General features: G+C 52.2%; 1 protein-coding gene across 6 annotated transcripts in view; it reads left to right on the forward strand.

The window, feature by feature from the left end:
- The window catches only part of EIF4E3 (eukaryotic translation initiation factor 4E family member 3), a 411,364-nt gene that overhangs the window by 21,302 nt on the left and 363,756 nt on the right, over positions 1-26,306 (forward strand). For 4 of the 6 annotated variants that reach the window (XM_070050600.1, XM_070050598.1, XM_070050599.1 and 1 more), the window contains exon 1: positions 11,434-11,669. In XM_070050600.1, coding sequence (XP_069906701.1) covers positions 11,506-11,669 — 164 coding nt within the window. In that variant the 5' untranslated portion in view covers positions 11,434-11,505. Of the gene's footprint in view, positions 1-6,705; positions 6,849-11,433; positions 11,670-26,306 lie in introns of those variants that run through there. The other 2 variants (XM_070050602.1, XM_051852216.2) reach the window with 2 other exon arrangements.

Below are 26,306 nucleotides of genomic sequence, written 5' to 3' on the forward strand. Positions count from 1 at the left end.
CTCTCTCCCTCTCTCTTTGTCTTTCTGCCTTTTGACTAAATCCTAAACACCACACACCCCCACACACAGTCATTCTCCATTATCTTCAAGAACCCTGTCAATGATGGTGAATATTTGGGACCTAAAACCCTCCATAGAAAGTCATCTTAGGGCTCCCATGTTCACCATCACCTCCATAAAGGACCTGAACTACTGGATACTTACATATTTTTAGCCTCTGGGAAGAAGATATTTTCTCACCATAAACTCTGAGGAAACTTACAAAGAAATAACAAAAAGTGCAACTTAACACAACGTGCATAATATGTAACGGGACAGGAGCAAGACACAGCAGCCGCAGCCGGGCCTGCGGGGGCCAGTGTCCACTGCAGGTCGGAGAGAAGATCTGCCACTGCAGCACTTTGCACCGTAGTTCAGAAAATGTTGTGCAATTAGATAAATGTTTTTTGGAAAAGAAATACTGTGACGTCATTTCAAAAATGACTTTACTTGCCTGTTCTGATTGCTCATCCATTGAAAATGGCTTCTCAAATGTTAGTGTGTTTAGCTCTTAATAAGTCAATGACTGGTAAAACATTTCAGCCATGAAAGGATTCATTCATGTGTTTATCAAGGACCCACCGCACAAACAGTACTTTGTACTCTCCCCTGAGGACTGTGCAGGCGTGCTCCTCACCCTCAAGATGCGCAGGCCAGGGCCGGCATTGTGACGCAACAGGTTAAGCCACCAGCATCCAATATCAGAGCACGAGTTCAAGTCTGGTTGCTCCACTTCCGATATGGCTTCTAGCTAATGCAGCTGGGAAGAAGAGCAGAAGAGGCCCAGGTGCTTGGGCCTCTGCCACCCGTGTGGGAGACCAGGATGGAATTCCAGGCTCCTGGCGGGAGCCTGGTCCAGCCCTGGCTGTTACAACCATTTGGGAAGTGAGCAAGTGGATATAATCTCTTCCTCTCTCTCTATTTCTCCCCCCACTCCCTCCCTCTCCCTCTCCCTCCCTCTCTCTCTCTCTCTCTCTCTCTCTCTCTCTCTCTCACCTCCTCTATCTCTGCTGCTCTGCCTTTCAAATAAAATAAATACATTTCAGAAAAAGCAGCAGGGGCCTCAAAGTACAGGGACATATGGCACAGGGGGTCATTGTGTTGCATAACCTTATGCTTTGCAGAGTAAGTTTTATTTCCTCTATCAGAATTTCTTGCGTAATAATAGGATTATTTCAGCTTAAAAATAAAGCTTTGGAGAGCACAGAGTGCTGATGTGCCCGGTGGTCCTCTGAATGAGTTGTGAGCTACAGCTGAAAGCCCCAAACCTAATTTTAGCCCTGGAGCAGATTCTCTGTGGTAAAAGAACGCCTGCTGTATGAACAGTTTTCAACCCACACTGGGGACTAGCAGCCGCTACCATGGGTGCTGAACCCGACGCGGCAGGCAGGGCCCCATGCACCTGCTCCCAGCTGGCCCACCTTTCCAGTTTGCGCAGGACTGAAGGGTTTTCTGGGACACAGGACTTTCGGTGAACAAGTCAGGATGGTCCCAGGCAACTGGGACGGCGGTTCCCCCTACATAACTCTTCTCTGAGCTCCTGAAGAGTGCATCGGAGAAACCCACATTGCATGAGCGAAGGAGATGTGGGTTGTCCCCTCCAGACCACCACCGCTAATGTTGTGACAGCTGATGGCTTGTGTGGGGCCTCACCAGTGCCCGGATCCGACTCCCCAGACAGCACTGCCGAGTGAGTCATGTGAGCACACTTGTTCAGTTGGGAAAAAGGAAACTGGAGGAGGCTGATGGATTTGGCCCAAATTATACACCTCTGAAGCTTGGGCTCAAGCACACGCCTTTAGATTTCCCTGTAAGCCCATTGCTTCACTACTGTCCATCATTTCTTCTCTTTTCAAAATGACCAAGGACCAAGTGATGGTGGACCAGCCTTGCTTTCCAGGCCAGCTTCCCATCTGAGCCATCCCCACATCCCTAGTGGATGGGCTGGCCTGGGGGCTTTAGTAACTGCTGTTGGGTAAGAAGCCGGTGGTGGCAAGATGTGTTTCCTGCAGGATTGCATGTGACAGTCCACGTGCCCGGCAGTAGGAGAAGGTTCTGCCAGCCAGTTCTCCTCGTGTCGGCGGAATACCAGGGAGCCACAACAAAGCCCCTTCCTCGGAATTCTTGGGCTGCCCTCAAACCCAGAGTCTCCAAAAACCATTAGGGCTTTTTTTTTTTTTTTTTAGCCAGGGAAGGGATGTTTCCCCTCCTAGAATTCCCTTTGCCATGCTACGGAGACTGGAGACCACTGAGGAAAGAAGTCATCAGCCCCGCCATGGCTTGGGGACTCTCTGGGTGTCTTATCTCTTCCTGGGGTGTGTTTGGCAATGATCTCCTGTTCTGGGTAGACAGTATGGATGTGTAGAGAAGAGACGCAGAGTCCCAGGACAAACGGGGAGGCCTCTCTTTGGCACAGAGTGTGTTTACCAAGCAGGAGTGCACCCTTCATTGATGCGGTGAAGTGGAATCTCCCGGGAGCCAGGCACTGCACCAGGCCCTGGGGGGCAGGGGTGGAGGAGAGGGTCCCAAGCTTGTCTTGAGGGAGCCCGTGTCGAGGCAGAGCTAAAGATGCAGCAAGGGAAGAGGGGCAGGTCTGTTTGGAATACATACATACATACATACACACACACACACACACACACACACACTTTTCCAAACACATATGTTTTATATCCAAGTATATATAAATATAGGTCTCTATATAAGCAAATATATTTGGAAATACACTGGCAGCTGCATTAGGAAAGATGGCTTGAATTGTGGAGATGCGCAGTGCTAGGCTGGAGATCTCAGGTGGCCTGTGAGAGGCACAGAGCCATTTAGGGCTTTTGAGCAAAGGAATAAGAGGACAAAAGGGCTTTGCAGGAAAACGGACGTGCCAGCCATGGAAAAGAGGAGCTGGCAAAGGAGAAAGACTAGACACAGGGAGATGACTATATCCGTCATCTCCCTAACAAATCCTCATAGCGAGCTGTCCATCAGCAGGCCTCACACTAGGCAGGGGCAAACGAGAGAGGCCACATATGCTGGTGGGGGGAAACGGGTGGTGTGTACTGCCACCTGTGACATGTGCCCAGCCCTGGATGCTTCAGCGTGGGGGCTGGAGGCAGGAGAAGGAGCTGGCCGTGCAGAGCAGAGACTGGCAACTCAGGGAAGGGAACAGCATGTGCAGGTGCCCTGTGGCCACAGAGGTGCTCTGAGGAAGGGGGACAGCTCAGCCCTATGGCTGGAAGGATCCTGGAGATGCTGAGTCCCGTTGGCCACCAGGAAGGGTTTGGGCTTCAGCCTGGGAGCACTGGGGAGCTGGGAAGCACGAGGCGCGTGATCACAGTGGTGTCAGCCACTGTTGCTCAGGCTGGCTGCTCTCTCGTTGGGGCTTGGAGGGCAGGGGTGGGAAGCTGGGAGACTCACTAGCTGCCATTGTAGTCCCACCTGCCACATGTGGCTGGCACTCAGGATGTCAGGAGACTTGGAGTGGGTGGCCACAGTGGGGGAAAAAAACAACACAGGGTGCAGGCGGAAGGGGATGAGAACTCTGACAGGTGGATGGGTGTGGAGGGTGGGGCAGCCAACCCCCAATACCACATTCTGAAGGCTCCGTGACCATGTGACCCTGGCTCTTTTTTTTTTCTTAAGCTTTTATTTATTTATTTGAAAGGCAGATTTACAGAGAGAGAGAGGGAGAGAGGTCTTCCATCTGCTGGTTCACTTCCCAGATGGCTGCAACGCCAGAGCTAGGCCGAACTGAAGCAGGGAATCAGGAGCTTCTTCCTCTTTCACAGGGGTGCAGGAGCCCAGGGCCTTGGGCCATCTTCTGCTGCTTTCCCAGGCTGTAGCAGAGAGCTGGATCGGAAGTGGAGCAGCTGGGACTTGAACCGGCGCCCATATGGGATGCCAGCACTTTACCCGCTATGTTACAGCACTGGCCACGACCCTGGCCCTTAATTGCAGATGCTTAACAAATGCAGCTTCCTTTGCCCTTCCCCTTGCAACTCTGAACCAGACCTTCGGGGGTCTTTCAGAAAGTAACACTGATGGAGCTTTTTCTTTCTTTTCTTATAGATTTATTTATTTAGGGGCTGGAGTTGTGGTGTAGCAGGTAAAGCTATGCCTGCAACTCCGGCATCCCATATGGGCACCAGTCCGATCGCAGATGCTCCACTTCCAATCCAGCTCCTTTATTTACTTACTTATTTATTATTTATTTATTTGAAAGGCAGAGTGGCAGAGGGAGAGAGGGAGAGACAAAGACAGAGAGGAGAGATCTTTCATCTGCTGGCTCACTCTCCAAGTGGCCATAATGGCCTGGCCAAGGCTGAGTCAGGAGCTCCATCTGGGTCTCCCACGTGGGACCCAAGTACTTGGGCCATCTTCTGCCTGCCCAGATCATTAGCAGGGAGCTAGATCAGAAGCAGGGCACCCAGGACTTGAACTGGTGCTCCGATATGGAATGCCAGTGTCTTAACCCGCTGCACCACACCAGCCCCAGGCTGAGCTTTTTCTATGTACAGCTTGGGAAAAGGAACCCCCTGTTATCATCTCCATGCCCCGGATGAGCAATCAGCTCAGCAAGGCTAATAACTGCCCAGGGTCCTACAGTGTACCCAGGGCAGGATCTTGGTCAAAGCAGGATCAGTCTCGCTGAAAGCAAACACCATGAGAGAGCCTCCCCAGACTCCCAGCTTCCCAGAGAAGTTTCAAGTCTCTCCCTCACCCACAAGCCACTGCACCAGGATTGACCAACTGCAAGGCTTTCGATTCCTGGACACTTCTGTCAAGGTCCTTGTCCCAGGTCGGTGCCTTCCTGTGCCCTGGATCATGGGGGACAGAGCACTGCCCTCTAGTGGCCACTGCCTGCGTTTTTCTCCTATGCTTAAAAGAAAGGAAAACAGAGTTCCCACGTAGAAATCAGGCCTGCATATTTATAGCATCACACCCTGTAAACAGGAAACTTCTCAGTCTTAGAGAAGCAGCCCAGCAACATAAACAAGCATATTGCCAATGAGTTCTTCCACCCGTTCAACACACACTATTTTTCAACACATAGATATTATATATATATATATATAATCACACACACGTGCACGCTAGAATATCAGGTCCCTGAGACTGGAATTTGTTTTGTATGTGTTGTCTATACTTCTCACCAGTGGCTCTCCAGAACCTAGAACAGTGGCATGTGCACAGCAGACATGCAATACCTATCTACTGAATGTGCCATAAATGAACGTCAGCATCAGCTACATCATTCTACTCAACATGCACACTTTTTTAAAACAATTTATTTATTCATTTGAGAGAGAATCACAGAGAGAAAGGTCTGCCATCTGCTGGTTCACTCCCCAGATGGCTGCAGTGGCCAGAGCTGGGCCAATCTGAAGCCAGGAACCAGGAGCTTCTTTCGGGTCTCCCATGCAGGTGCAGGGGCCCAAGCACTTGGGCCATCCTCCACTGCTTTCCCAGGCCATAGCAGAGCGCTGGATTGGAAGTGGAGCAGCCAGGACTGGAACTGGTACCCACATAGGATGCTGGCGCCGCAGGTGGAGGCTTAGCCCATATGCCACAGTGCCGGTCCCTGCACACTTTTTTTTTTTTTTTTTTCCCATTTAACTCTAATGATGGCTTGGCAGGTAGAGACTGTCAGGGTGCTCATTCCTCGGATGAGTCCCAGAGAGGATGAGAAGCCCACAAGATTTAGGGAGAACCGGCTTCTATCTATAGGTTTTCTGCCTGCGGAGACCAAGGACTAGGCTTCTGTGCACTGTGCCTCCTGTGTCCACACACCAGGTGCCACGTGGTGTGTGTGGCATGGTCACTGTTTAGACAAGTGTTAGAAGTAGCTCCTGTCCTGGGACCACCAGCCCCTTTGCACCCGTGATCTGACTTTACTGAGTGGAATGTCCCTTCCCTGCAGGGCTGCGGCAGAGGCCATCAGTGGAGGGAACGGCACCAGCCAGCTCTGTGGCTGTGTGACTGGCACAGTGTTCCTGAACCACAGTTCCTCATGGGTGAAAGGAGAAGGCTAAGATCCCTGTCCTGCCTTCCAAACTCAAACATTCCACTGTTCCTGTGACTCCTGGGGAGCCGGATGTGAATGGAAGAGAGAGGACCACTTGTTACTAGGCAACCAGCACCCGCCTCACCCATGTTGCCATGGTGACGGTGAAAGTTGGGCTGATGGGATTACCAGCTCCTGCTAATTGCATGTGAGAGCTCAAGGTCTCTGTCTCTTGCTTGCTTGCTCACTCGCTCTGACTTTCTTATTCTTCTCAGAACTCTGGAGAGCTCTCCTCTGTTCCTCCTCTCCTCCATCCACAGCCTCCCAGAGGCGGCCTGGGTACAGTAGAAGGCAATTGCAGTTGGAGGCTGGCGGGGAGCTGTGTGACCTAGGGCAGGTTACCCAGCTTCTCTGGGCCTCCATTTCGCCATTTGGAAAGCAAAGGCATTGGACCAGTGAGCCCTGCCTAAGGTTCTTCCTGGCTGGCAACTCCTTTGATGCCTAGGGAGCATGTCAGGGGAGCAGACCACACTGTTACTAGGCAACCAGCAGGCACCCTGCCCAAGTTGCCTTGGTGACTGGATGGTGGAAGGGAGGGGTAGCTGCTGCGGCTAATTGCTTAATTATTTATGAGTGCCTCAAGTCCTTTTTGTTGTTTCCGTTGCTAGGGGCTGTGGGGTCACCTCGTCCTCTGTCACGTCACCTCAAGCCGTCTGGGCTGCGTGTTACGCGGTGGGGGAGCGCCTTGGCCTGGACCTCACTCTGCCCACGTTGTAGTCCTGCCTCCCACTGCCTAGAGCTGTGGCCTCGGGTAAGTCCTCTCACTTCTCTGGGCCTCAGTTTCCTGGTCTGCAAGTGATGGCTTGGCTTGGGTGATCCCCACATCCGCTTCCCTGCCTCCGCTTCTGACTCCTGCCCACCAGCTGCAAAGAGGGGGAAAGGTGGGGAATTGTCCACATCTGTGCTCTCTGGGAATGGTTCTGGAGGGCGCCAGAGTGTCTAGGTGTCTCCAACCACTGCATCCATTGCCACCTCCATGCCTCTCAGCCATGTGGCCTGGCCTCTTGTATTAGCCATTAAAATTTGTATGTGTTGATATACTAGAAATTCACAGTATAAGATGCACGTATGCAATTAGGTTACTCCTAATTTAAATAGAAACGGAAATAAATATAAAAATTGTGATGTTTCGTCATGGTTAGTATCAATGTTGTGATTGTAATTTTGAGCGTCCTGGGAGCCAAGGCAAAAAAAGTGGGAAGTCTATGATTTCTATTTGATGAAGAAAAACTGTCAGACTGTTTCCAGTTCTAAATTCTGCAAGCAATGTATCCTACGTCATACAGTGCCTTTCACAGATACTGAAGATAGAATTTTTTTTTTTTTGACAGGCAGAGTGGACAGTGAGAGAGAGAGACAAAGAGAAAGGTCTTCCTTTGCCGTTGGTTCACCCTCCAATGGCTGCCGCGGCCGGTGTGCTGCGGCCGGCACACCGCGCTGATCCGATGGCAGGAGCCAGGAGCCAGGTGCTTTTCCTGGTCTCCCATGGGGTGCAGGGCCCAAGCACTTGGGCCATCCTCCACTGCACTCCCTGGCCACAGCAGAGAGCTGGCCTGGAAGAGGGGCAACCGGGACAGAATCCGGCGCCCCGACCGGGACTAGAACCGGGTGTGCCGGCGCCGCTAGGCGGAGGATTAGCCTAGTGAGCCGCGGCGCTGGCCCTGAAGATAGAATTTATTAGGCAGAGTTTTCTTCCTGGGAGTATTAGTTTTTGTTTTATTCCATCTGAGAGGCAGAAAGACACGGAGACAGAAAGACTGGCAAAGAGAGAGAGCTCCCATCTACCGGTTCACTCCACGGATGCCTGCAACAGCCGGGGCTGGGCCGGGGCAGAAGCTGGGGGCCAGATATGCAGTTTAGGTCTTCGCCGCAGGTGGCAGGAGCTCATTTCCTTGAGCTATCACTGAGCACTAGGGAGAAACTAGAGTGAGGGGGCAGAGCGTGGGATTAATCCAAGAACTCAGAAATGCGGGCAATCCTAACAGCTAGCCCAAAGCCTGGCACTTGCCAAGGATATTACTAAGGGGCGTAAGACCCTCAACTGGACAGTTTGACTAGTTCTAGTCATCAGGACGTAACACTTCTTCCCTGCCAATGCCTTCAGATTTTGTTCGGATGAATGCCACTTAGAAAATATAAATGTTTAGAATCAGTCTGATTGATACAGAACTGGGTCCTTACATATCAGTTCCTTGTAAATTCACAGACCCACTCTGCACAGCTACTGGGCATTGTGTACCAGGTTTTCAAATGACATCAACAATTCTGCTTCGCCACATTTATTCCGCGATACACTCGCAGAGGTGAGGAAAAATGCACAAATGCTTACGGTAGCAGGATCTATAACAGAAGATGACAAGCAACCACATCAGGGTTGAGGGCTAGTGAATTAAATTATATTACTTCTTGGCAATGAATTGATTTGTAGCCCTGAAGAGGAAGTAGATCTATACATTTTAATAGGGAAAAATCTTCAATTATGCAATGTTGAGTAAAGGAATAAGGTCCAGAGCTTCTAGTAATTGCTCCCGTTTTATTTTTTTTTTATTTTTATTTATTTATTTTGACAGGCAGAGTGGACAGTGAGAGAGAGAGACAGAGAGAAAGGTCTTCCTTTGCCGTTGGTTCACCCTCCAATGGCCGCCGCGGCCGGCGCACTGTGGCCGGCGCACCGCGCTGATCCGATGGCAGGAGCCAGGAGCCAGGTGCTTTTCCTGGTCTCCCATGGGGTGCAGGGCCCAAGCACCTGGGCCATCCTCCACTGCACTCCCTGGCCACAGCAGAGAGCTGGCCTGGAAGAGGGGCAACCGGGACAGAATCCGGCGCCCCAACCGGGACTAGAACCGGGTGTGCCGGCGCCGCTAGGCGGAGGATTAGCCTAGTGAGCCGCGGCGCTGGCCGCCGTTTTATTTTTTTAAAAAGGCAGACATACAGCTTACAAATCCAGTTGCACGCTTGTGTGTGCATACTTGCATTTTTCTGGCAAGAAACTGTTAGCCATGGTTTCCTCTGGGCAGGAACCTTCATGGTCTTGGGAAGGAAGGAGAGCTACTATTTGTGGCTTATTTCTCTTAGGTGGACCTGTTAGTTTTCTATTCAGAGAACCAGCTGATGGAAAGCCTAGACTCCAGTCTGAATAAATATATATTTAAATCCAAGCTGTACCATTTATGAGCTGTTTTCCTTGCAGTTCATTTAGCTTCTCTGTTACTCAGCAGTAAGTGTGGGCTCATATAGGAGCTTGCATGGTAGTGCAGCGAGTTAAGCCATTGCTGGGATGCCAGCATCCCATATGAGCACAGGGCTCATGTCTCAGCTGCTTCTGATCCAGCTTCCTGCTAATGTGCCTGGGAAGGCAGCATAGGTTGGCCCTAGTGCTTGGGGCCCTGCCACCCACAAAGGAGACCTGTATGGCTTCTGGCCTCGGCCTGGTCCAATCCCAACCATTGCAGCCATTTGAGGAGTGAACCAACAGATGGAAGGTCTCTCTCTCTGTAACTTGGTGCTTCAAATAAATAAATAAATTTTTTTTTAAAAAGTATGGGCTCACCCAATGGTACTTGAAAAAATTTGTGGGAAATGCAATTAAAAGATGCTTAGTTTGTTGCGAAAAAGTATTTGAAATCCATGCCTACTTTTTTCATAAAACACATTTTCCTTGAACTCTTTGAAGACTTCCATAGTACCTTTCTCACTGGATCATTGTAAGGGTTAAACATGTCAGTAAGGAAAAAAGTTCTCATGACAGCCTAAACAACACCATATATAGGTCATCTTTTTTTAAACACGTATAATGTGATTTACTTTTTTATTTTTCTATTTTTTAAAGATTTTTTTTATTTATTTGAAACACAGAGTTACAGAGAGGTAGAGACAGAGGCCTTCCATCCGCTGGTTCACTCCCTAAATGGCCACAACAGCCGGAGCTGAGCTGATCCGCTGATCCACAGCACTGGGTCTCCCACGCGGGTGCAGGGGCCCAAGCACTTGGGCCATCTTCCATTGCTTTCCCAGGCACATTAGCAGGGAGCTGGATTGGAAGTGGAGCAGCAGGGACTCGAACCAGCGTCCATATGGGATGCTTGCGCTGCAGGCCCCCTCTACCACAGCGCCAGCCCCTATATATCTTCTTGAAAAGAAGAGATTGAACAACAGTAACAGATGCCTCTAAGAGGACCCCCAGTTTCTCAGTGTGGGGAGGCACTTACAAAATAGGTCGTGGCTTCCAACAACAAATGAGTAGTGCTTATGTCTGAAGCAGGGCTGGAAAAGCAGCCTCCTGTTCTCAAGCTTGTTTTACCTTCCCTTGACCTTGACCTTGGAGGGAGCATGCTAGCCCTGGGATTCCTGGTAGCCTGTTAGGAAGCCGGGAAGTCGTTGACCCCGCTGGCTTTGCAGCACCTCTTCCAGTCCATGCCACAGCAGAACCTGTGCTAGGCCACGCAGAACATGTAATGAGATGCAACTCCACATCCTTCGCTGTGCAAGGCCAGAGAGGACGCCGGGTTCGTGCCAAAGATGTGCATAAGCCGCAGGCTTCACTTTTCTATTGTAGGAGAGTGCCAGAGACCTGAGGACCGGCTGTGCTGGGAGGTGCCCAGTCACCCCTGGCTCAGCAATCTCGCTGGCATGAGGACTTCCCTGGTGTGCAGAGCTGCGGGAAACACAGGGCCCGCCTTCCTCCCGCTCCTGGCCGTGCTTGGGGCAGGCCTAGAGAACCCCGGCGGGCCTTGGGAACCGTGCTTTGCGCCGGGCTGGAGCCCCTCTCTGCGGGCACGCGGTGACGCCGCCGAGGGTGCGGTGGGGTCGTCCGCCTCCGCTGCAGCTGGAAGCATGCCGCCGGCGTAAGGAAGGCAAAGCTGCCCTTCCCCTGGTCTTCTCCGGTCCGGGCCCTCGGTCCTGCACTCTCGGGCCCCGGAGTCTCTTGATCCATCTCTGTCGCATCCAACTGTGCCTCCATCTGCCCTGCCATCCCTGCGGCCCTGCTTCCCGCCTCCAGCCATCTGCCAGCTCTCCCATCCGTCCTCAGCCTCTCCACCGCGCCTTCCCTCGCACCGCGGGAGCCCGGGACGCCATCCTCTGGGCCCCGCGCCGCTCCATCTGTGCGCAGCCCGCCTGCCACCCCCTTCGTCTCCCGCCTGGCTGCTCGGCCAGCCCCGGGCCCGTCCTCCGGCCCTCTCACGCCACGGCCCGCACCGTCTCACCAGCCCCGTCCCCACCGCGGCCGGCCGGCCTGCCTTTGTGCGGTGGCCGCGGCCAGCCGGGCCGTGCCCCTGACGGCCCCGCGGAGCGGCTCCCAGGCCCGGGGCGGGGCGCGCGCGGGGCGGGGCGGGCGGGGCCGGGGTGACTCAGCCGCCGCCGGCCCCGCGGTCCGTGCGTCCGCCGGCCTCGCAGGCGGGGCGGAGAAAATGGCGCTGCCCCCAGCCGCCGCGCCCCCCACCGGGACCCGGGAGCCGCCGGGGCCCCGCGTCGCCGCCGCCGAGCCGCCGCTGGGCCTGCAGGAGCTGTCGGCGCTGCGGCCCGAGCCGGGCGGGGTCCCGCTGCACTCGCCCTGGACTTTCTGGCTCGACAGGTGAGGGGGCGCGGGACCCGCCGCTTCCGTCCTGGCTGCGGCCCCGGCGCGCGTCCGCCCGGCCTGCGCCGCCGCTTTGTCCCCGGTGCGGCCCGGGGCCCAGTGCGCTCGGCCCCACCCGGCCCGGCCCGGCCCCTGCGCCCCGCGCCCCGCAAGCCGCGAGCCACGGCGACCCCGCTTGGCAATGGCGCAGACCCCGGCCCCGCGCGCGTCCGTATCCGGCCGCGCGCCCTCGGGGGCCGGCGCGGAGCGGGGTCGGGAACCACGGCTTGGGCCGCGCCGCGCGCCTCGTCGCAGGGCCGGGAGAGCAGAGCGCAGCTGCCCCGAAAGTTTCGGCCGCACTTTCCCCGGGGCTCGCTCGGCACCACGGAGCCGGCGCGCGTGCGCCCGGGCTGAGCTGTGCGAGAAGGGGCGGCCGGGGTCGTCGGGTCCCCGCGTGGGCAGCGGCTGTCCGGGTTATCCTCGGGGCTCTTGGGGAGCCCAGGACAGGACCTTGGCCATGGCAGCCCCCGGAGAAGTTGGCAGCCCCTGGGGACGTGCGGTGGTGGCGTCAGCGGTGCACGGCACCGCTTCTCGCTCGTCCGCCGGGCAGGTGTTCCGGAGTGCACACCTGCCGTGCGCTGGGAATCCGACAGTGACAGCTCGCCCTGTCAGTCAAGGGGACAGTGACAGCTCTGCAGCGGCCTCCTTGTCTAAGGTTCTGAAACAGAAACCTCCCCCCCCCAACCCCCTTCATTCTGATTGCTCCTGCCCAGAGTCCCTTCTCCCCTTGGCGCTTCGTTTAACCGCAGCCTGTTATATATGAGTTTATCTTCAATCTGTCTGCACGGCGCCTCAGCCGCTGCCTTCCGTTAAAGATCAAAGGGCCTTTTCTTTTTTCTTTCTTTCTTTTTTTTTTTTTTTTCTTGTCCTGAATACTTGCTCAGTGACAGTGCCTAGAATTGAGCCCGACGGGTAATAGGAACGCGCAGATTTCTGACGGGGTGAATGCAAGCTTCCCTCTTAGTATTTGTGCTGCCGTGGGTGCCTGTTGCTGACGCTTCCAAGCTGTTTCCAGAACTTACAGAAATTGTGATGAAACTGGCTAGGAGGAAATGTACGCGATAGTTATCTGAGACTCACTGAGCAGACACAAAGCGTGGTTTTTAAAAGGCGTTGCCTAAACTGCGTGCAAGATTTCTAGAAAGTCCTAATCATCTGCTTCAAGGAAGACAAACTCCTCCCTTTTTCCCTTGTTGGGATTAGCGCTCGCCCATAAATGAGGACACTTGGAGCCATTGCCTCTGCTGGGGAGCCCAAGAAGTTGGGGGTGGAGGAGAAGGAGGCAGCCTGGCTTCTCAGCGTTTTCACTTTCGGTACGGGATGCTGAGAGCGCCTTTAAGTTTCGTAACCACCGTGGTTTTGGCAAACTTCAGCAGAATGGAATCGTGGGTGTTTGTTTTCAAAGGTGTGCGGTAGCTCTGCTGTTGTTACCTGGTACCTGTTTTCAGGGTGTTCGCTTGGCCCTGTGGTCACAGCTGTGGAGACTGCTGACTGATGGGAACCCTCAGCGGTTTCTCCTCAAGCAGTTGGGTCTACAGCTACAGTCGGTTTTAGGAAGGGCCCAAGATGTCGTGCTGGGTAACACCAGCTTCTCAAGATTGCCTTGTACCTTTCAGGACTATGTAACTTCAGTGAGGATACAAATTGTGTCTTTCGTACTATTGGTCCACAGTTTTCTTTGTAAGTCAGTAATCAGATAAACTGTTATTGCCACAGTGTTGTTGCCACAGTGTCCACATCTTTGACAGAAATGGCAGTAAGAATTTAGAAATAATGAGTTTCAACATTTTCCATATGCATTCATTTTGATCAGTTGCCCCCATTGTTTTTATTGAACTTTGGAATCCATCACTTGTCTGTATGTTGCCCCCCTCTCCCTTGGGGTATGCATATTCTAGAACTTCATGTGGTAACCTTTTCTCCCCAAAGAACATTCTAGAGAGGAACAAGGTTTCTCAGACGAGCCCTGCAAGGCAGCCTTGGCTGCAGCTTGGCCCGTACGTGTCACGAATGACATACATGTGTCTTGAGTGCCCCAGCGTGCAGTCTTCTGCTAATTAAAGCTACCCTTAGCATCTCCCTGCTCTCTCTCCGGCCCACCTTCAGCCTCCAGGATGGTGATGGGCACGTGACCTTGGCCCGCCCAGCCTCACTTTCATTGTTTGTAAACTGGAGGTAGTCATAGCCAGCTGTGTTTCCCTGGGCTGTTCTGCATTCCGTGAGAGCCATGGAGGCAAAACACCCGGCAGGTGTGCAAAATTTGGAGGGCTTAATAAAGGCTAGCTGTTAGCACTGCTGTTAGCCCGCTCCCCAGTGACTGGCCTTGCACAGCACCCACGTACCTCCACAGCAGGCTCTGGGAGAAGCTGTCTGACTTCAGTGTTAGGAAGTCACACACACATACACACACACGCACACAGTCAACTCCTGTAAATCCTTGTGTGGTTAAAAGAAATTAGGCTCTGCAGCTAAGAATTTAAGCAGCTGGGATGAGTAGTTTGGGGTTGGGAATATGGAATGAATAGTTTTCCTTCTGTTTTCTGGACTTCTGAAGTCCTGCCCTGTTGGCTTTTTTTTTTTTTTCCCTCAAGATTTGTTTATTTAATATTTTTTTATTTGGGAGGTAGATTTACAGACAGTTAGAGGGAGAGACAGAGTGAAAGGTCTTCCGTCCATTGGTTCACTCCCCAATGGCCACAATGGATGGAGCTGTGCTGATCTGAAGCCAGGAGCTTCTTCCAGGTCTCCCATGTGGGTGCAGGGGCCCAAGGACTTGGGCCGTCTTCTTCTGCTTTCCCAGGCCACAGCAGAGAGCTGGATTGGGAGAGGAGCAGCCGGGACTAGAACCAGCACCCACATGGGATGCTGGCGCCTCAGGCGGAGGATTAACCCACTGCACCACAGCACTGGCCCCGTTTATTTATTTATTTGAAAGGCAGATCAATGGAGAGAGGTAGAGACAGAGAAAGAGAGAAATCTTCCATCCGCTGTTTCATTCCTCAAATGGCCTACAACAGCCGGGGCTAGGCCAGGCTGAAACTGGGAGCCTGGACCTTCATCCGGGCCTCCCACATGGGTGGCAGGGGCCCAAGCATGTGGGCCGTCTTCTGCTGCTTCCCAGGCACATTTGCGGGGGGCTGGATGGGAAGTAGAGCAGCCAGGCTGTGAATCTGTGGAGCACCAGCCCCTCCTGTGCTGTCTTGATGCTTGGCAGGCGCCCTCGGCTGTGTGTCTCTGCTTCGTTTGCTTCTTGTGGCACGGCTCCTTCTCTCTGAGCTTTGTCCCAGGCTGCCTCCCTCATCTGCCTACACGAGGGAGTTCATCCAGGCACCAGGCTTATGCCATCCAAGGGCAGCTGACACCCAAAACTTCTACTTGCAGAGCCAGCTCCCCGTCCTGTCTGCATGCAGAGGATGGCTAATATATGAGGGTACTTTGGGAAATTTGTGGGAAAATGGAATTTAAAGATAAGTTCCTTGTGATGCAGAAAAATTTCAGAATCCTTATACACCATAATATACCTTTCCCGTGACCTTTTTGCAGTACCCTGGTAATGTACATCCAAACTCAACGTGTGCCAAGCCACCTGCTCAGCTGCCATCCCACACATGCCGCCTTCTGTCTAATCTCAGATAAGAGCAGTTGACAACAGACTAATCCTTCCAGTTGCTCAGTGCAGATGCCGCAGATCCATCTATAAGCACCCCCAACCTGCCCAGAGCAGAAGCCGGAGGGCTGGGGCAGCCCGAGGCTGCAGGCTTCCTTGCTGCTGCCGGGCCCCCCCTTCTCTCTCTGCCACTATTCTGCCCATGCCCTCCAGCTCATTGGTCCCTTGCTCCTTCTCCATCAGCCCATGCCCAGGCCTTTGCTCCCACCTGCCTGGTGTGCCCGTCCCTCCGTTACCTGCATGGTCACTCTTTCCTGTCCTTCAAGTCCTTGCTCGTGTGTCATGTTCTCGGCAGATGGTCCCTGTCCACCAATGTTAAATGGCACACACTGCCTGGGCCCCAACCTTGTTTTACTTTCCCCTTCAGTCCTCACAGTTTGCTGTCATCTCTCACCAGAAGGTAAGCTTCGTGGGTTCTGTGGGCTCCTAGGGCACAGCCTGGCCCAAGTTGGCCAGCCCCAGATGCCGACAGTGGTGTTGAATTCTACCTAGAGTGGTCTATTTCACTTCTGGGCTCACTGTCCTCTGCTCACTTGGAAATCTCAGTGTTGAGCCCTTGACTTTCCCCCCGAGTTCGGGACGCACTGCTGAGAGCCGGGGTGTCCACAGGCAGCCCTGGTTATTCAGGAGCTGAGCTGGTTTCTCTCCACTCTTCATTTTCTGCTTATCATATGTCAGTTAACAATCCCACCTTACTACCAGTTTCTCAGAACTGGAATTTCTATTCTGTCCTTGGATCTCTTTCTCTTCCCAAGCACTCTGTTCCATCCCATTCTGTACTTCGTACTTTGATAACTCTTGGAAAACAGGGTCTGAGTCTACACTTCCCCCTCCTCCCCACTTTCTGCACCCCGACCCCCTGCAGGTCCTGGTTGCACTCTCCCTGCCTAACTGTGCACCTGTTCAGCCAGGTTCTTCTCTTCCGCAAACACTGCGAGCTGCGCCGGCAAGCTGAGCATCCTAAACATGCCCTGATCTTGCCACGCCCAGCTCCCTAGCCCGCTCCTCTGCCTCCACCGTGGGTTTTCACCACCCGAGGGTTTCTGTGCTGTGGGGTTGTGTGGTCCAGGCAGGGAGGTCTGGATCTTTCACCAAAGCAACTCTGAATGGTAGTAGTGGTGGTGGCTCACTTGGCTTTTTGAAATGGGGCTGTTCGCATTTAAAGAAGGGATTCTGGGATGGGTACTTGGGGCTAGCGGGTAAGACAACTGCTTCATGTTGGAGTACCTGGGTTTGATTCCCAGCTCCAACTCCTGATTCCAGCTTGCTGCCAATGCAGACCCTGGGAAGCAGCAGGTGATGGCTCAAGTACTTGGATCCCTGCCACCCACATGGGAGACCTGGATTGAGTTCCTGGCTCCCAGCTTTGGGCTGGCCCTGTCCTTGGCTGTTATGGGCAGCACTCTCCCTGTCTCCCAAGTAAGTAAATATCTTTTAAAACATTATTTAAATTAGTAAAAAATAAGTAAATAATAACTTTTACTGCTTTCAAGGAAACCCATAGGCTTACAGGTTATGATACAAATGGCTGTAGTTGTATTGCTGTTTTTAACAAGAAACCCACTTCCTTTGTGCGTCCCCCTCCTCAACGCCAAGATACCACTCAATCTGTTCATTCTTTCCAGTAGCATCTGACTGCTGGCCCTTTTCTTGGCTCGACCCTGGACTTGCCAGCTTGTGAGATTTGTCTCCTGATGTTCCCTCTGCTTGGGCTGCCTCCTCCCCTCTGTCTGCAGAAAACCTGCCCTGCATCCTTCAAGGCCCTCCTAAAATACCCTGTGCTCTGTACCTGTCCCCGAGCAGCCTCTGCTGCCAGTGCGAGCCGGCTCGCCCCCTCTGTATCTGCACCGAGGCTGGTGTTTATGTTCAGACCATCAATTCCTCTCCTGTCTCTGCCTCTCTCTGTGAGACTCTCGACTGCCTCCCATCCTCAGGAAGTGCCTGTGGCTGTGCCTGGCACCCAGGAGGTGCTTCGTGAGTATCTGTGAACCTGTCATCATAAACGTGAAGCATCGTGTACACATCCCCCCAGCCCTACCCTCCCATGCCCCCAGCATAGTGTCTCGCTGCCCCTTCTTCTCACAGCACAGTCCCACATCCCAGCCATGCTTGTTTAAACCACAGGGCTCCCGACCCTACCCCAGACCTCTGGTGGTGGAAGGCAGATCAAAAAAAAAAAAAAAAAAAAAAAAAAAAAAAAAACAGGCAAAATGTGCAGGTCACTGCCTCCCTGTTTATTTTTTATTTATTTATTTTTCAATTATTTTATTTGAAAGGCAGAGTTACAGAGAGGTAGCGGCAAAGAGAGAGAGAGAGGGAGGGAGAGAGGTCTTCTATCTGCTGGTTCACTCCCCAGATGGCCGCAATGGCCAGAGCTGCACCAATCTGAAGCTTTTTCTGGGTCTCCCACATGGGTGCAGGGTCCCAAGGACTTGGGCCATCCTCTGCTGCTTTCTCAGGCCATAGCAGAGAGCTGGCTCAGAAGCAGAGCAGCCAGGACTTGAACTAGCACCCATATGGGATGCCGGTGCTGCAGGTAGCGGGTTTACTGGCTACACCACAGTGCTGGCCCTGTCTCCCTGTTTATTGATCTTTTACTTGCAGAGCTGTAGGTCATGAGGAAGCGGGGGATACTGCAGCTTGGGCCTTGCTGTCTGGGAGGGACAGCTCATGTGCCACCTGCTTCAGTCTACGTGTTGAGTTCTGCAGGGACCCACCTTCCAAAGGGCAGAGCTTCCAAATGCATCCCAATGGTGTGCTGCCTAGTGACAGATCTGCTAAAGGAGGGCTCAGGCTCAACAAAGGAGACTCTACCATCATCCCTGTTCATAGGACAACGTGGGCAGAAGAGGGCCACGGCAGGAAGGGACTGTGCTGGCATCGCCTCTTTCCCTGTGTTTCCCCCACACTTGCCCTTCCAAACCCACAGACCCTAAATGGCCCAGGGTTCACTTTCTGTAAGGGACAAGAGGCCTGTGGGTAGATGTGGCAGGGAAGGACCCTGGCCTGGGGGACTCATGGCTTTTCTGGCTGGGGGCTCAGGGGTCGCTTCTTGCAGAGTGATCCCAGGGCCGTAAACATCCTCACTCCAAAAAGTTGCTAGTCCTTAGCTGGTACTAACTGCTCAAAAAAATTTCTCCCCTGCTTTTAATATTACAGTTGCCATTTCCTTATTTCGAGACGGAAGGCAGCTGGCAAGATGTGCAGGGTGGTGCCGTGACAGTTCAGACGCAGGCCTTGTTTAGATCTGTCGTGAACTCTGCCACTGTGACACTTCTCTTCCACCCAGTGGCCACACACTGAAGGGTCCGTTCTACATGGAGATGCAAACAGCCCCAGTGACTACCGTAAAGGAGCCACATGGGTAGCTTAGCGGTGATAACAGAGGGAAGCAGGGAGAAATCAAAATCGAATAAACAAAGATGCAGAACCAAGACATTTGTATCGTGCAGACAATTTCAGCAGATGCATTATTAACCATAATAGGACTAGGATCATTTTTGTATGTGACTCTTTCTCAGACAGGAAGCTGATGTAGCCGCAAGCCACAGATCTATCCAAGAGTGATTAAAATGAAATTATCTTTAATGGAGTGAGTGATATGTGAGGAGCGTATTTAATCATGTAACCGGGCCTGTGCAGATCATCCCTGGGACAGCTGAGCCTGATGCTGATGGAAATGCCACAGGAACACTGGCTTTTAAGAGACCTCATCCTGGCTTCAGAGACTTTCCCCTTAAGCTTGGCCTCTCCTGGCTGAACCGAAGTCCTCTCCCATAGATGGTGGAATCAGCATTCATTTTTCCAATCATATGTATGGAACGTGCTTGGGTACTGGGCACATGGGACCAGCAGCTGGACATCCCGTACCGTATCAAGTGTCAAGTGTATTTTTCTGCTGCAACCTGTTCACATGAACTGTAGTGTAGTCCTGTGTGTTAAGCCCTGAACTGAGTGCCAGCTAGAGTTACCCACCAGAGTGCTCATGCTGTCTACATGGGATGTATCAGCAACTTTTGCAGATGAGGAAACCGAGTCCTGGAGAAGTGACTTGCTGGAAGTCCCACGATGATGCAGAACGCAAGCAGGATTTGAATCTGGGGCTGAGTGACCCCGGGCACTGGCAATTCCAACCCAGCTGGATGCTGCTTCCCTCTGAATGAGAGCACCGGGTGGGGCATAAGCAAAAATGTGAGAGCTGGACAGGACTCAAGAGGGCCAGCGTCTGGTCTCCTGGAAACTAGATACTGGTTTCGTGGGAGAAGATTAAGCCTAAGACCTCCTCCTTTAAAACTTAGAAAGGGGCTGGCACTATGGCATTGTGGGTAAAACCACCACCTGCAGTGCTGGCATCCCATATGAGTGCCGGTTCGAGTCCCTGCTGCTCCACTTCCAATCCAGATCCCTGCTAATGCACCTGGGAAAGGCGCTTGGGTCCCTGCACCCACGTGGGAGACCCAGAAGAAACTCCTGGCTCCTGGCTTCAGTTGGCCCAGCTGTGGCCATTGTGGCCAGCTGGGTAATGAACCAGCAGATGGAAAACCCCTCTTTCTCTCTGCTTCTGCCTCTCTAACTCCGCCTTTCAAATAAGTAAATCTTTTTTTTTAAAGTATTAAGTTCCTTAAAAAAAGTTACATAGAAAAAGAAAGCTTTTGCCTGCAAAGCCCTATTTAAGCCCCCATACAGACTCATCCTTCACATTGAGCCATAACCTCATCTTGGTCACGTGATGACAAATGCATCTGTGAGAATAATGACTTTTACATTTTTCTTGGGATGCTGTTGCTCATTAGATTTTACTTTCAGACCTGTTGGCTTCTTATGATAACTTAATTTAGTATCCTTATCTGTTTGTTTATGGGAAAGACAGAGTTCCCACCTGCTGATTCACTCCTCAAATGCCTGAAATGGCTAGGGCTGGGCCAGGCCAAAGCCAGGAGCCATGAACTACATCCAGATCCCCAGCATGAGTGGCAGGAACCCAAGTACTTGAGCCATCACCCACTGCCTCCCAGGGGCCACATGAGCAGACAGCTGGAATTGGGAGCAGAGCCAGGACTGAACCCCAGAGCTCTGGTGTGGGCTGTGAGCATCCCAGCTGGCATCTTACCCACTAGCCAAGCACCCTTTCCTGGTGACCTGACTTCCGTGACATAGGCCAGCACCTCTCAAACTGTCTTGTGTGTCTGAATCACGTGGGGTGTAGCAGGTGTCTGGTGGGGCCTGGAGTCTGCACCTCTAACAAGCTCCCAGGCTGGGGTGCCCATCCATGGATCACACTTTCAATGACAAGGATGCAGCAGAGTTTGGGGGAACCTCTTCAGCGTCTTTGCTTTGTAAGAAGCATCTCCAGATACCCAGACAGCTCAAGAGTGGAGTAATGGCCCCCTAAGGGCTACTCAGGAAATGGTTAAGATCATTTCCCTGGGTATTTACGAAGGCCTTGTCCCCAAGAACATTGTCAGTGACTTTAGACCACAGCAGGTGGTCAGAGAATTGTGAACTGCAGGAGAGTTGAGGCCGTGCTGGGTGCAGAGCCTGTCTGCGGTGCCACACAGAGTGTTGTTCATGCATTTGGCTGTGTTTGGTTTAGGCTAGAGACCAGGAGCAAGGTTGGCTGGCAGCCCTCAGTTCAAGTCCCAGCTTGGCTTCTGACCACCACTGTTTTTTCCTCCCAGAACCCTTTTATTTAAGGAATCCAATCTTTATGCATTTCCTAAGCACAACTTTAGGAACATAGTGACTCTTCCCACCATATCCACCCTCCCACGCTTCTTCCCCTTCCCTCTCCTATTCTCATTCCTGTTTTTTACTCAGATCTATTTTCATTTAACTTCATACACATATGATTAATCTAGACTGAGAGATCAACAGATAGTATGAAAAAAAAAAAAAACTGTTCCTCAGGACAAGGGCTGTTCAAAGTCATCACATCTCAGAGTGTCAGTTTCACTTCTATAGATTACCTTTTAGGTGCTCTATTAGTTATCAAAGATCAAGAAGAACATATGGTATTTGCCCTTTTGAAACTGGGTTATTTTACTAACTGTGATGTTTTCCAGTTTCATCTATTTTGTTGCAAACAACAGGATTTAATTTTTTTCACTGCTGTGTAGTATTCCATGGTGTACATATCCCATAATTTCTTTTTTTTTTTTTTTTTTTTTTTGACAGGCAGAGTGGACAGTGAGAGAGAGAGAGAGAGAGAGAGAAAGGTCTTCCTTTGCCGTTGGTTCACCCTCCAATGGCCGCCGCGGCCGGCGCACCGCGCTGATCCGATGGCAGGAGCCAGGAGCCAGGTGCTTTTCCTGGTCTCCCATGGGGTGCAGGGCCCAAGCACCTGGGCCATCCTCCACTGCACTCCCTGGCCACAGCAGAGAGCTGGCCTGGAAGAGGGGCAACCGGGACAGAATCCGGCGCCCCGACCTGGACTAGAACCCGGTGTGCCGGCGCCGCTAGGCGGAGGATTAGCCTAGTGAGCCGCGGCGCCGGCCCCATAATTTCTTTATCTAGTCTTCAGCTGACGCACATTTGGGTTGATTCCATGTCTTAGCTATTGTGAATTGAGCTGCTCACATGCTGTTTCTTTAAACAAGTTGCCCTAGTACTTACTCTCAGAAGTAGTTTGCTTCTGTGCCAGGTGGGGCTGCACTCTGATCTCCCACAAGGTGTTTGAATGAGGAGGGAATGAGATCATGCAAGTACGTCCCGCGTGATGGGCAGTCCTCAGTTGTAGGTGGCTCAAGCTTCAACGCTTTCACGCATTTCAGACTTAAATTAAAGGCTTTATGAAGATTCCCGGGAACCTGCTTGAGTGATTAAATATCATTTTAGATTTTTGCACGTAAATGGTGCTTAGGTGCCTGGAAACCATCTTCATAGAGCAGCTGGTCCACGCTTATCCACATCCTGCCCTTTCCTAACTCTCCAAAGAAAAGGAGTTTTCCCCAGTCCTAGTTTGTTCTGAAGTTGGAGATGCACAGGAGTAATATAAAGCTGGAGTTGGGAGTTCTGGTCTTAGGTAACATAAGCCACTCCCCTCGCATCTTTACGTTAATCGTACATGTGTCAGACTTGTAAGAGTCTCCTCCCACTCCCACTTCTGTCCTGACCACCACCGTTTGTGGATTTTGCCACGTCCTAATCAAAACGGCCTAGGTCCAGAGAGGTGCTGTCAGTGGGCTTTGTTCCCCCTGCAGGTGGGTGCAGGAGGTTCTCAGCTCTGTGGGAAACTTCTTACTGCCCATTCCACAGATTAGGAAATAATCTTGGTGTCTCTCAGTCCTAATGGCTTCCCTGTCTACATCCTGTCTCAACGAGGATGATATCAGCATCAATTGCTTGTTAAATGCTGTTGGATGTACTGTAGAAATACTTTATATAGCATTGGCAGCATGTAGGCTAAGCAGCAAAGCGATGAGTAGAGACCATGTCTCCAGAGAGGACGGTGAGGGCTTGTCACACAGCTAGGAGGTGGCAGAGCTGGGACCTGAGCTGAGGTCTCTTGCTGTCCTCCTCTGCCATCCTGCCACAGCCCATCCCAGTCTTTGTTGTTTCCTTAGCTTTCTCCCTTGACCAGTGCTCCAAAATGCTGACCTGGGCATGTGCTATACACATCTGAAGTATCATAATTGCCAGGGAGTCCAGTGGCACCTGACCCTTTCCTGCATCTCTTGTTTCTGTGGCCTCCAACAGTGTGGCCAGATTGCATCGGTGCAGGAGCAGTGGGTAGACCCCAGGAGGGAGCCGGTGGGCTAGGAAGGATTGAGAAGGGGATTCACTGTAGGATGAGCTAAATGTGTTCACCCACCGCTGACAGTGACGCCTCCAGTCCCCTTGGGAGGCAGCGCAGTCCAAGGGGAAAGTTGCGGGCATCAGAGCTAGACAAACCAGGAGCAGAACCCGGACCTGCTACTTAGAAATGAGCCTCTGAGCCTCGGTTCCCCAGTATAAAGTAGGGATCATGACAGCTGTCTTGCAGGACTGGTGTAATAATTTCAGCAAATGCAGCTGAAGTCCTGTAATAGGAGCTCAGTAACATTGTGACATTACAAGCATCAGATAGAGGGAGACTCCTAGAAGGACGGTTCCAGTTCCTTAACAGATGCATCCATCACGGGGCATTTATTGTTCCATCGTCGTATCTCAGCTCTAGCTGTGTACTGTGAGAGTGGCTCTGCGTTCAGAGAAGTTGAAAGCAGGTCCTCATTCCTTGGTTCTCTGGAGTTGCACAGCTCCGGCTGTGTCTTCGCGTAGGAATGGTTGGAATAAGCGACCATTGGTATCTAGGTGGGACTGAGTCTGGACCAGCTCCATAGCAAACCCCCTAGGCATTCAAGTCCCATATATAACAGTGTACTGTTTACATACACCCTCCAGTATATGTTAAGTCACCTCTTATAATGCCTAATACTATTTAAGTGATCATTAAACTGTATTTGTCAGGGATAGAGACAAGACGAAAAAAAACTAAGAATTGGTACAGATGCAATTTTTTCTCCCAAATATTTCCCATCCAAGTCACTTGAGTCATCTGAGTTCACAGGTATGAAACCCAAGGAGTGGGAGGCGGGCTGTGTATTCCCCTCTTGGCTTTTCTTTTCCGTCTCGTCCCTCCCACATGAGTAAGAAGGATCTGACCATTGTTTCACCGCCTTCAGGAGCCTGAGAGTTCCTAGAGCAGGGATGTTGGTTCCGGAACAGGAGTACCATGGGGACCAAGGCCCTGTCTGGAGAGATCCCCAGCAGCTAGAATCTGCTGTGTGTCTCCGGTCTTGGAGACCACTGTCAGTGTCCGCCGCAGGGTTTCCGGGCCAGCATGCTTCTGGCATTTTGTCCTAGGTCATCCCTGTGGCGGGGCTGTCTTGGGTACTGGGGGACGTCCAGCAGCCCCCTCAGCCTCTATGTGCCAGAAGAAGCCCCTCCATTAGGACAACCAACAGGGTCTCCAGATGTGGCCAGATGTTCTCTGGGGGGGACACATCGCCTCCAGATGAGCGCCTTTGGTCTGCAGAGAGCGAGCTCAGGTAGGATTCTGTTGGGAAATTAAGGTGTGCAGCATGAATGAACTAGAATGACTTCGTTTAAAGATAAGAGACTTCCTATATACACTTATCTTCAAGATAAGACGCAGACTGCGTGCCACCGGTACAAGTGTCTCTTTCACTGAGCTGCCTCACAAGCCGTTACCTGCCAGCTGCTGCAGCTGACTGTTGGAGTGACAGGGAGCAGAGGAGAGGCCGCCAGCTGCCGAGGGCGCAGTCTGCCCAGGCACAGCCTGCAGCACTATAAGAAACACAACAAACAGTAGACGACTGCTTCTGGCTGCACCTGTCATCAGTGAGTCCAGTACAGCCTGAGCCGATCACAGGCAGACCAGAGAACAATCTCAGCTCGCTCGCCCTGCTCACCTTGATTCTATGCACATGGCCCACTTTTGCTTGTGAAAGAAGTCTGAGGTTCAGCCCTGGGATTTTGGTGAATCAGTGCATTCCAGTGACTGTCAGAATCAGATCTGGCTCCCTGAAGAGCGCCTTGTCTTCCCGCCCTCGGCCAGCCAGCCAACCATTAGCTATTGTGGTCGCTCTGACAACGTTGTTTTGTTTGCTTTGAAACCTGAGTGTCCATGAAACTGGCCAGCAGTTAATGGAACTTCCGGAAGCAGGAAGGAACCTTCAGAGCAGGGAGTCTCGCCTCCTGCAGGAAGAAGTTAGGAAACTGAGCTTCTAGGGAACTTGCGCCTCCTCCCAAGCCTCGGTCTGTCAGTGCCCTGAGGTCTTGATCCATCAAGGAGAGGTGTCTTTGCGCATGACACCCCCTGCCCTGCTCCAATGGAAAGACTCCGTATGAGCCACTTCAAAGAGGTTGTGGGAAAATGGAATTAAAGGATAAGTTTATTTGGGGTGCAGAGATGTCTTGAGATGTCTGCATAGTTTTTTCATAATACACGTTTACCAGAAGCTTTTCAGAGACTCCTTGTATTGTTTTCTCTAAGCAAATCATAGGGTTATAATGTTGCAAATACAGATGAGATTCAGGGGTGAGATTTGGTCTGGCAGTTGGGGCAGCAGGGGGAGCGGTTGGTGCCCGTGTCCCATGTTGGAGTACCCGCCTTTGGTTCCCAGCTCCAGCTCAGGACTGCAGCTTCCTGCTGGCGTAGACTCTGGGAAGCAGCAATATGGGTCCAAGAAATTAGGTTCTTGCCACCCCTCGGAGAAGCCTGGCTTGGGTTTTCAGCCCCTGCCCAAGTGGGGGAGTCAACCAGTGGATGGGGGCTCCTTGTTTTTGTCTTTCTCTCTTTTTTTTTTTTTTTTTTTTGCCTTTCTAATACATTTTTTAAAACTTTCGCCGGCGCCGCGGCTCACTAGGCTAATCCTCCGCCTAGCGGCGCCGGCACACCGGGTTCTAGTCCCGGTAGGGGCGCCGGATTCTGTCCCGGTTGCCCCTCTTCCAGGCCAGCCCTCTGCTGTGGCCAGGGAGTGCAGTGGAGGATGGCCCAGGTGCTTGGGCCCTGCACCCTATGGGAGACCAGGAAAAGCACCTGGCTCCTGGCTCCTGCCATCGGATCAGCGCGGTGCGCCGGCCGCAGCGCGCCAACCGCGGCGGCCATTGGAGGGTGAACCAACGGCAAAGGAAGACCTTTCTCTCTGTCTCTCTCTCTCACTGTCCACTCTGCCTGTCAAAAAAAAAAAAAAAAACAAAAAAAAAAAAAAAAAAAAAACTTTCAAAAAATATTTTGTTTACTGGAGAGGTTACAGACAGAGGTTTACTTGAGAGGTTACAGACAGAGGAAGACAGAGAAAGGTCTTCCATCCACTGGTTCACTCCCCAGTTGGCTGCAATAGCCGGAGCTGGCCCAATCTGAAGTCAGGAGTCAGGAGCTTCTTCCAGGTCTTCCATGTGGGTACAGGGGCCCAAGCTCTTGGACC

This window comes from Oryctolagus cuniculus, chromosome 10 (genome assembly GCF_964237555.1).
Source record: "Oryctolagus cuniculus chromosome 10, mOryCun1.1, whole genome shotgun sequence".
Classification (NCBI taxonomy): domain Eukaryota; kingdom Metazoa; phylum Chordata; class Mammalia; order Lagomorpha; family Leporidae; genus Oryctolagus; species Oryctolagus cuniculus.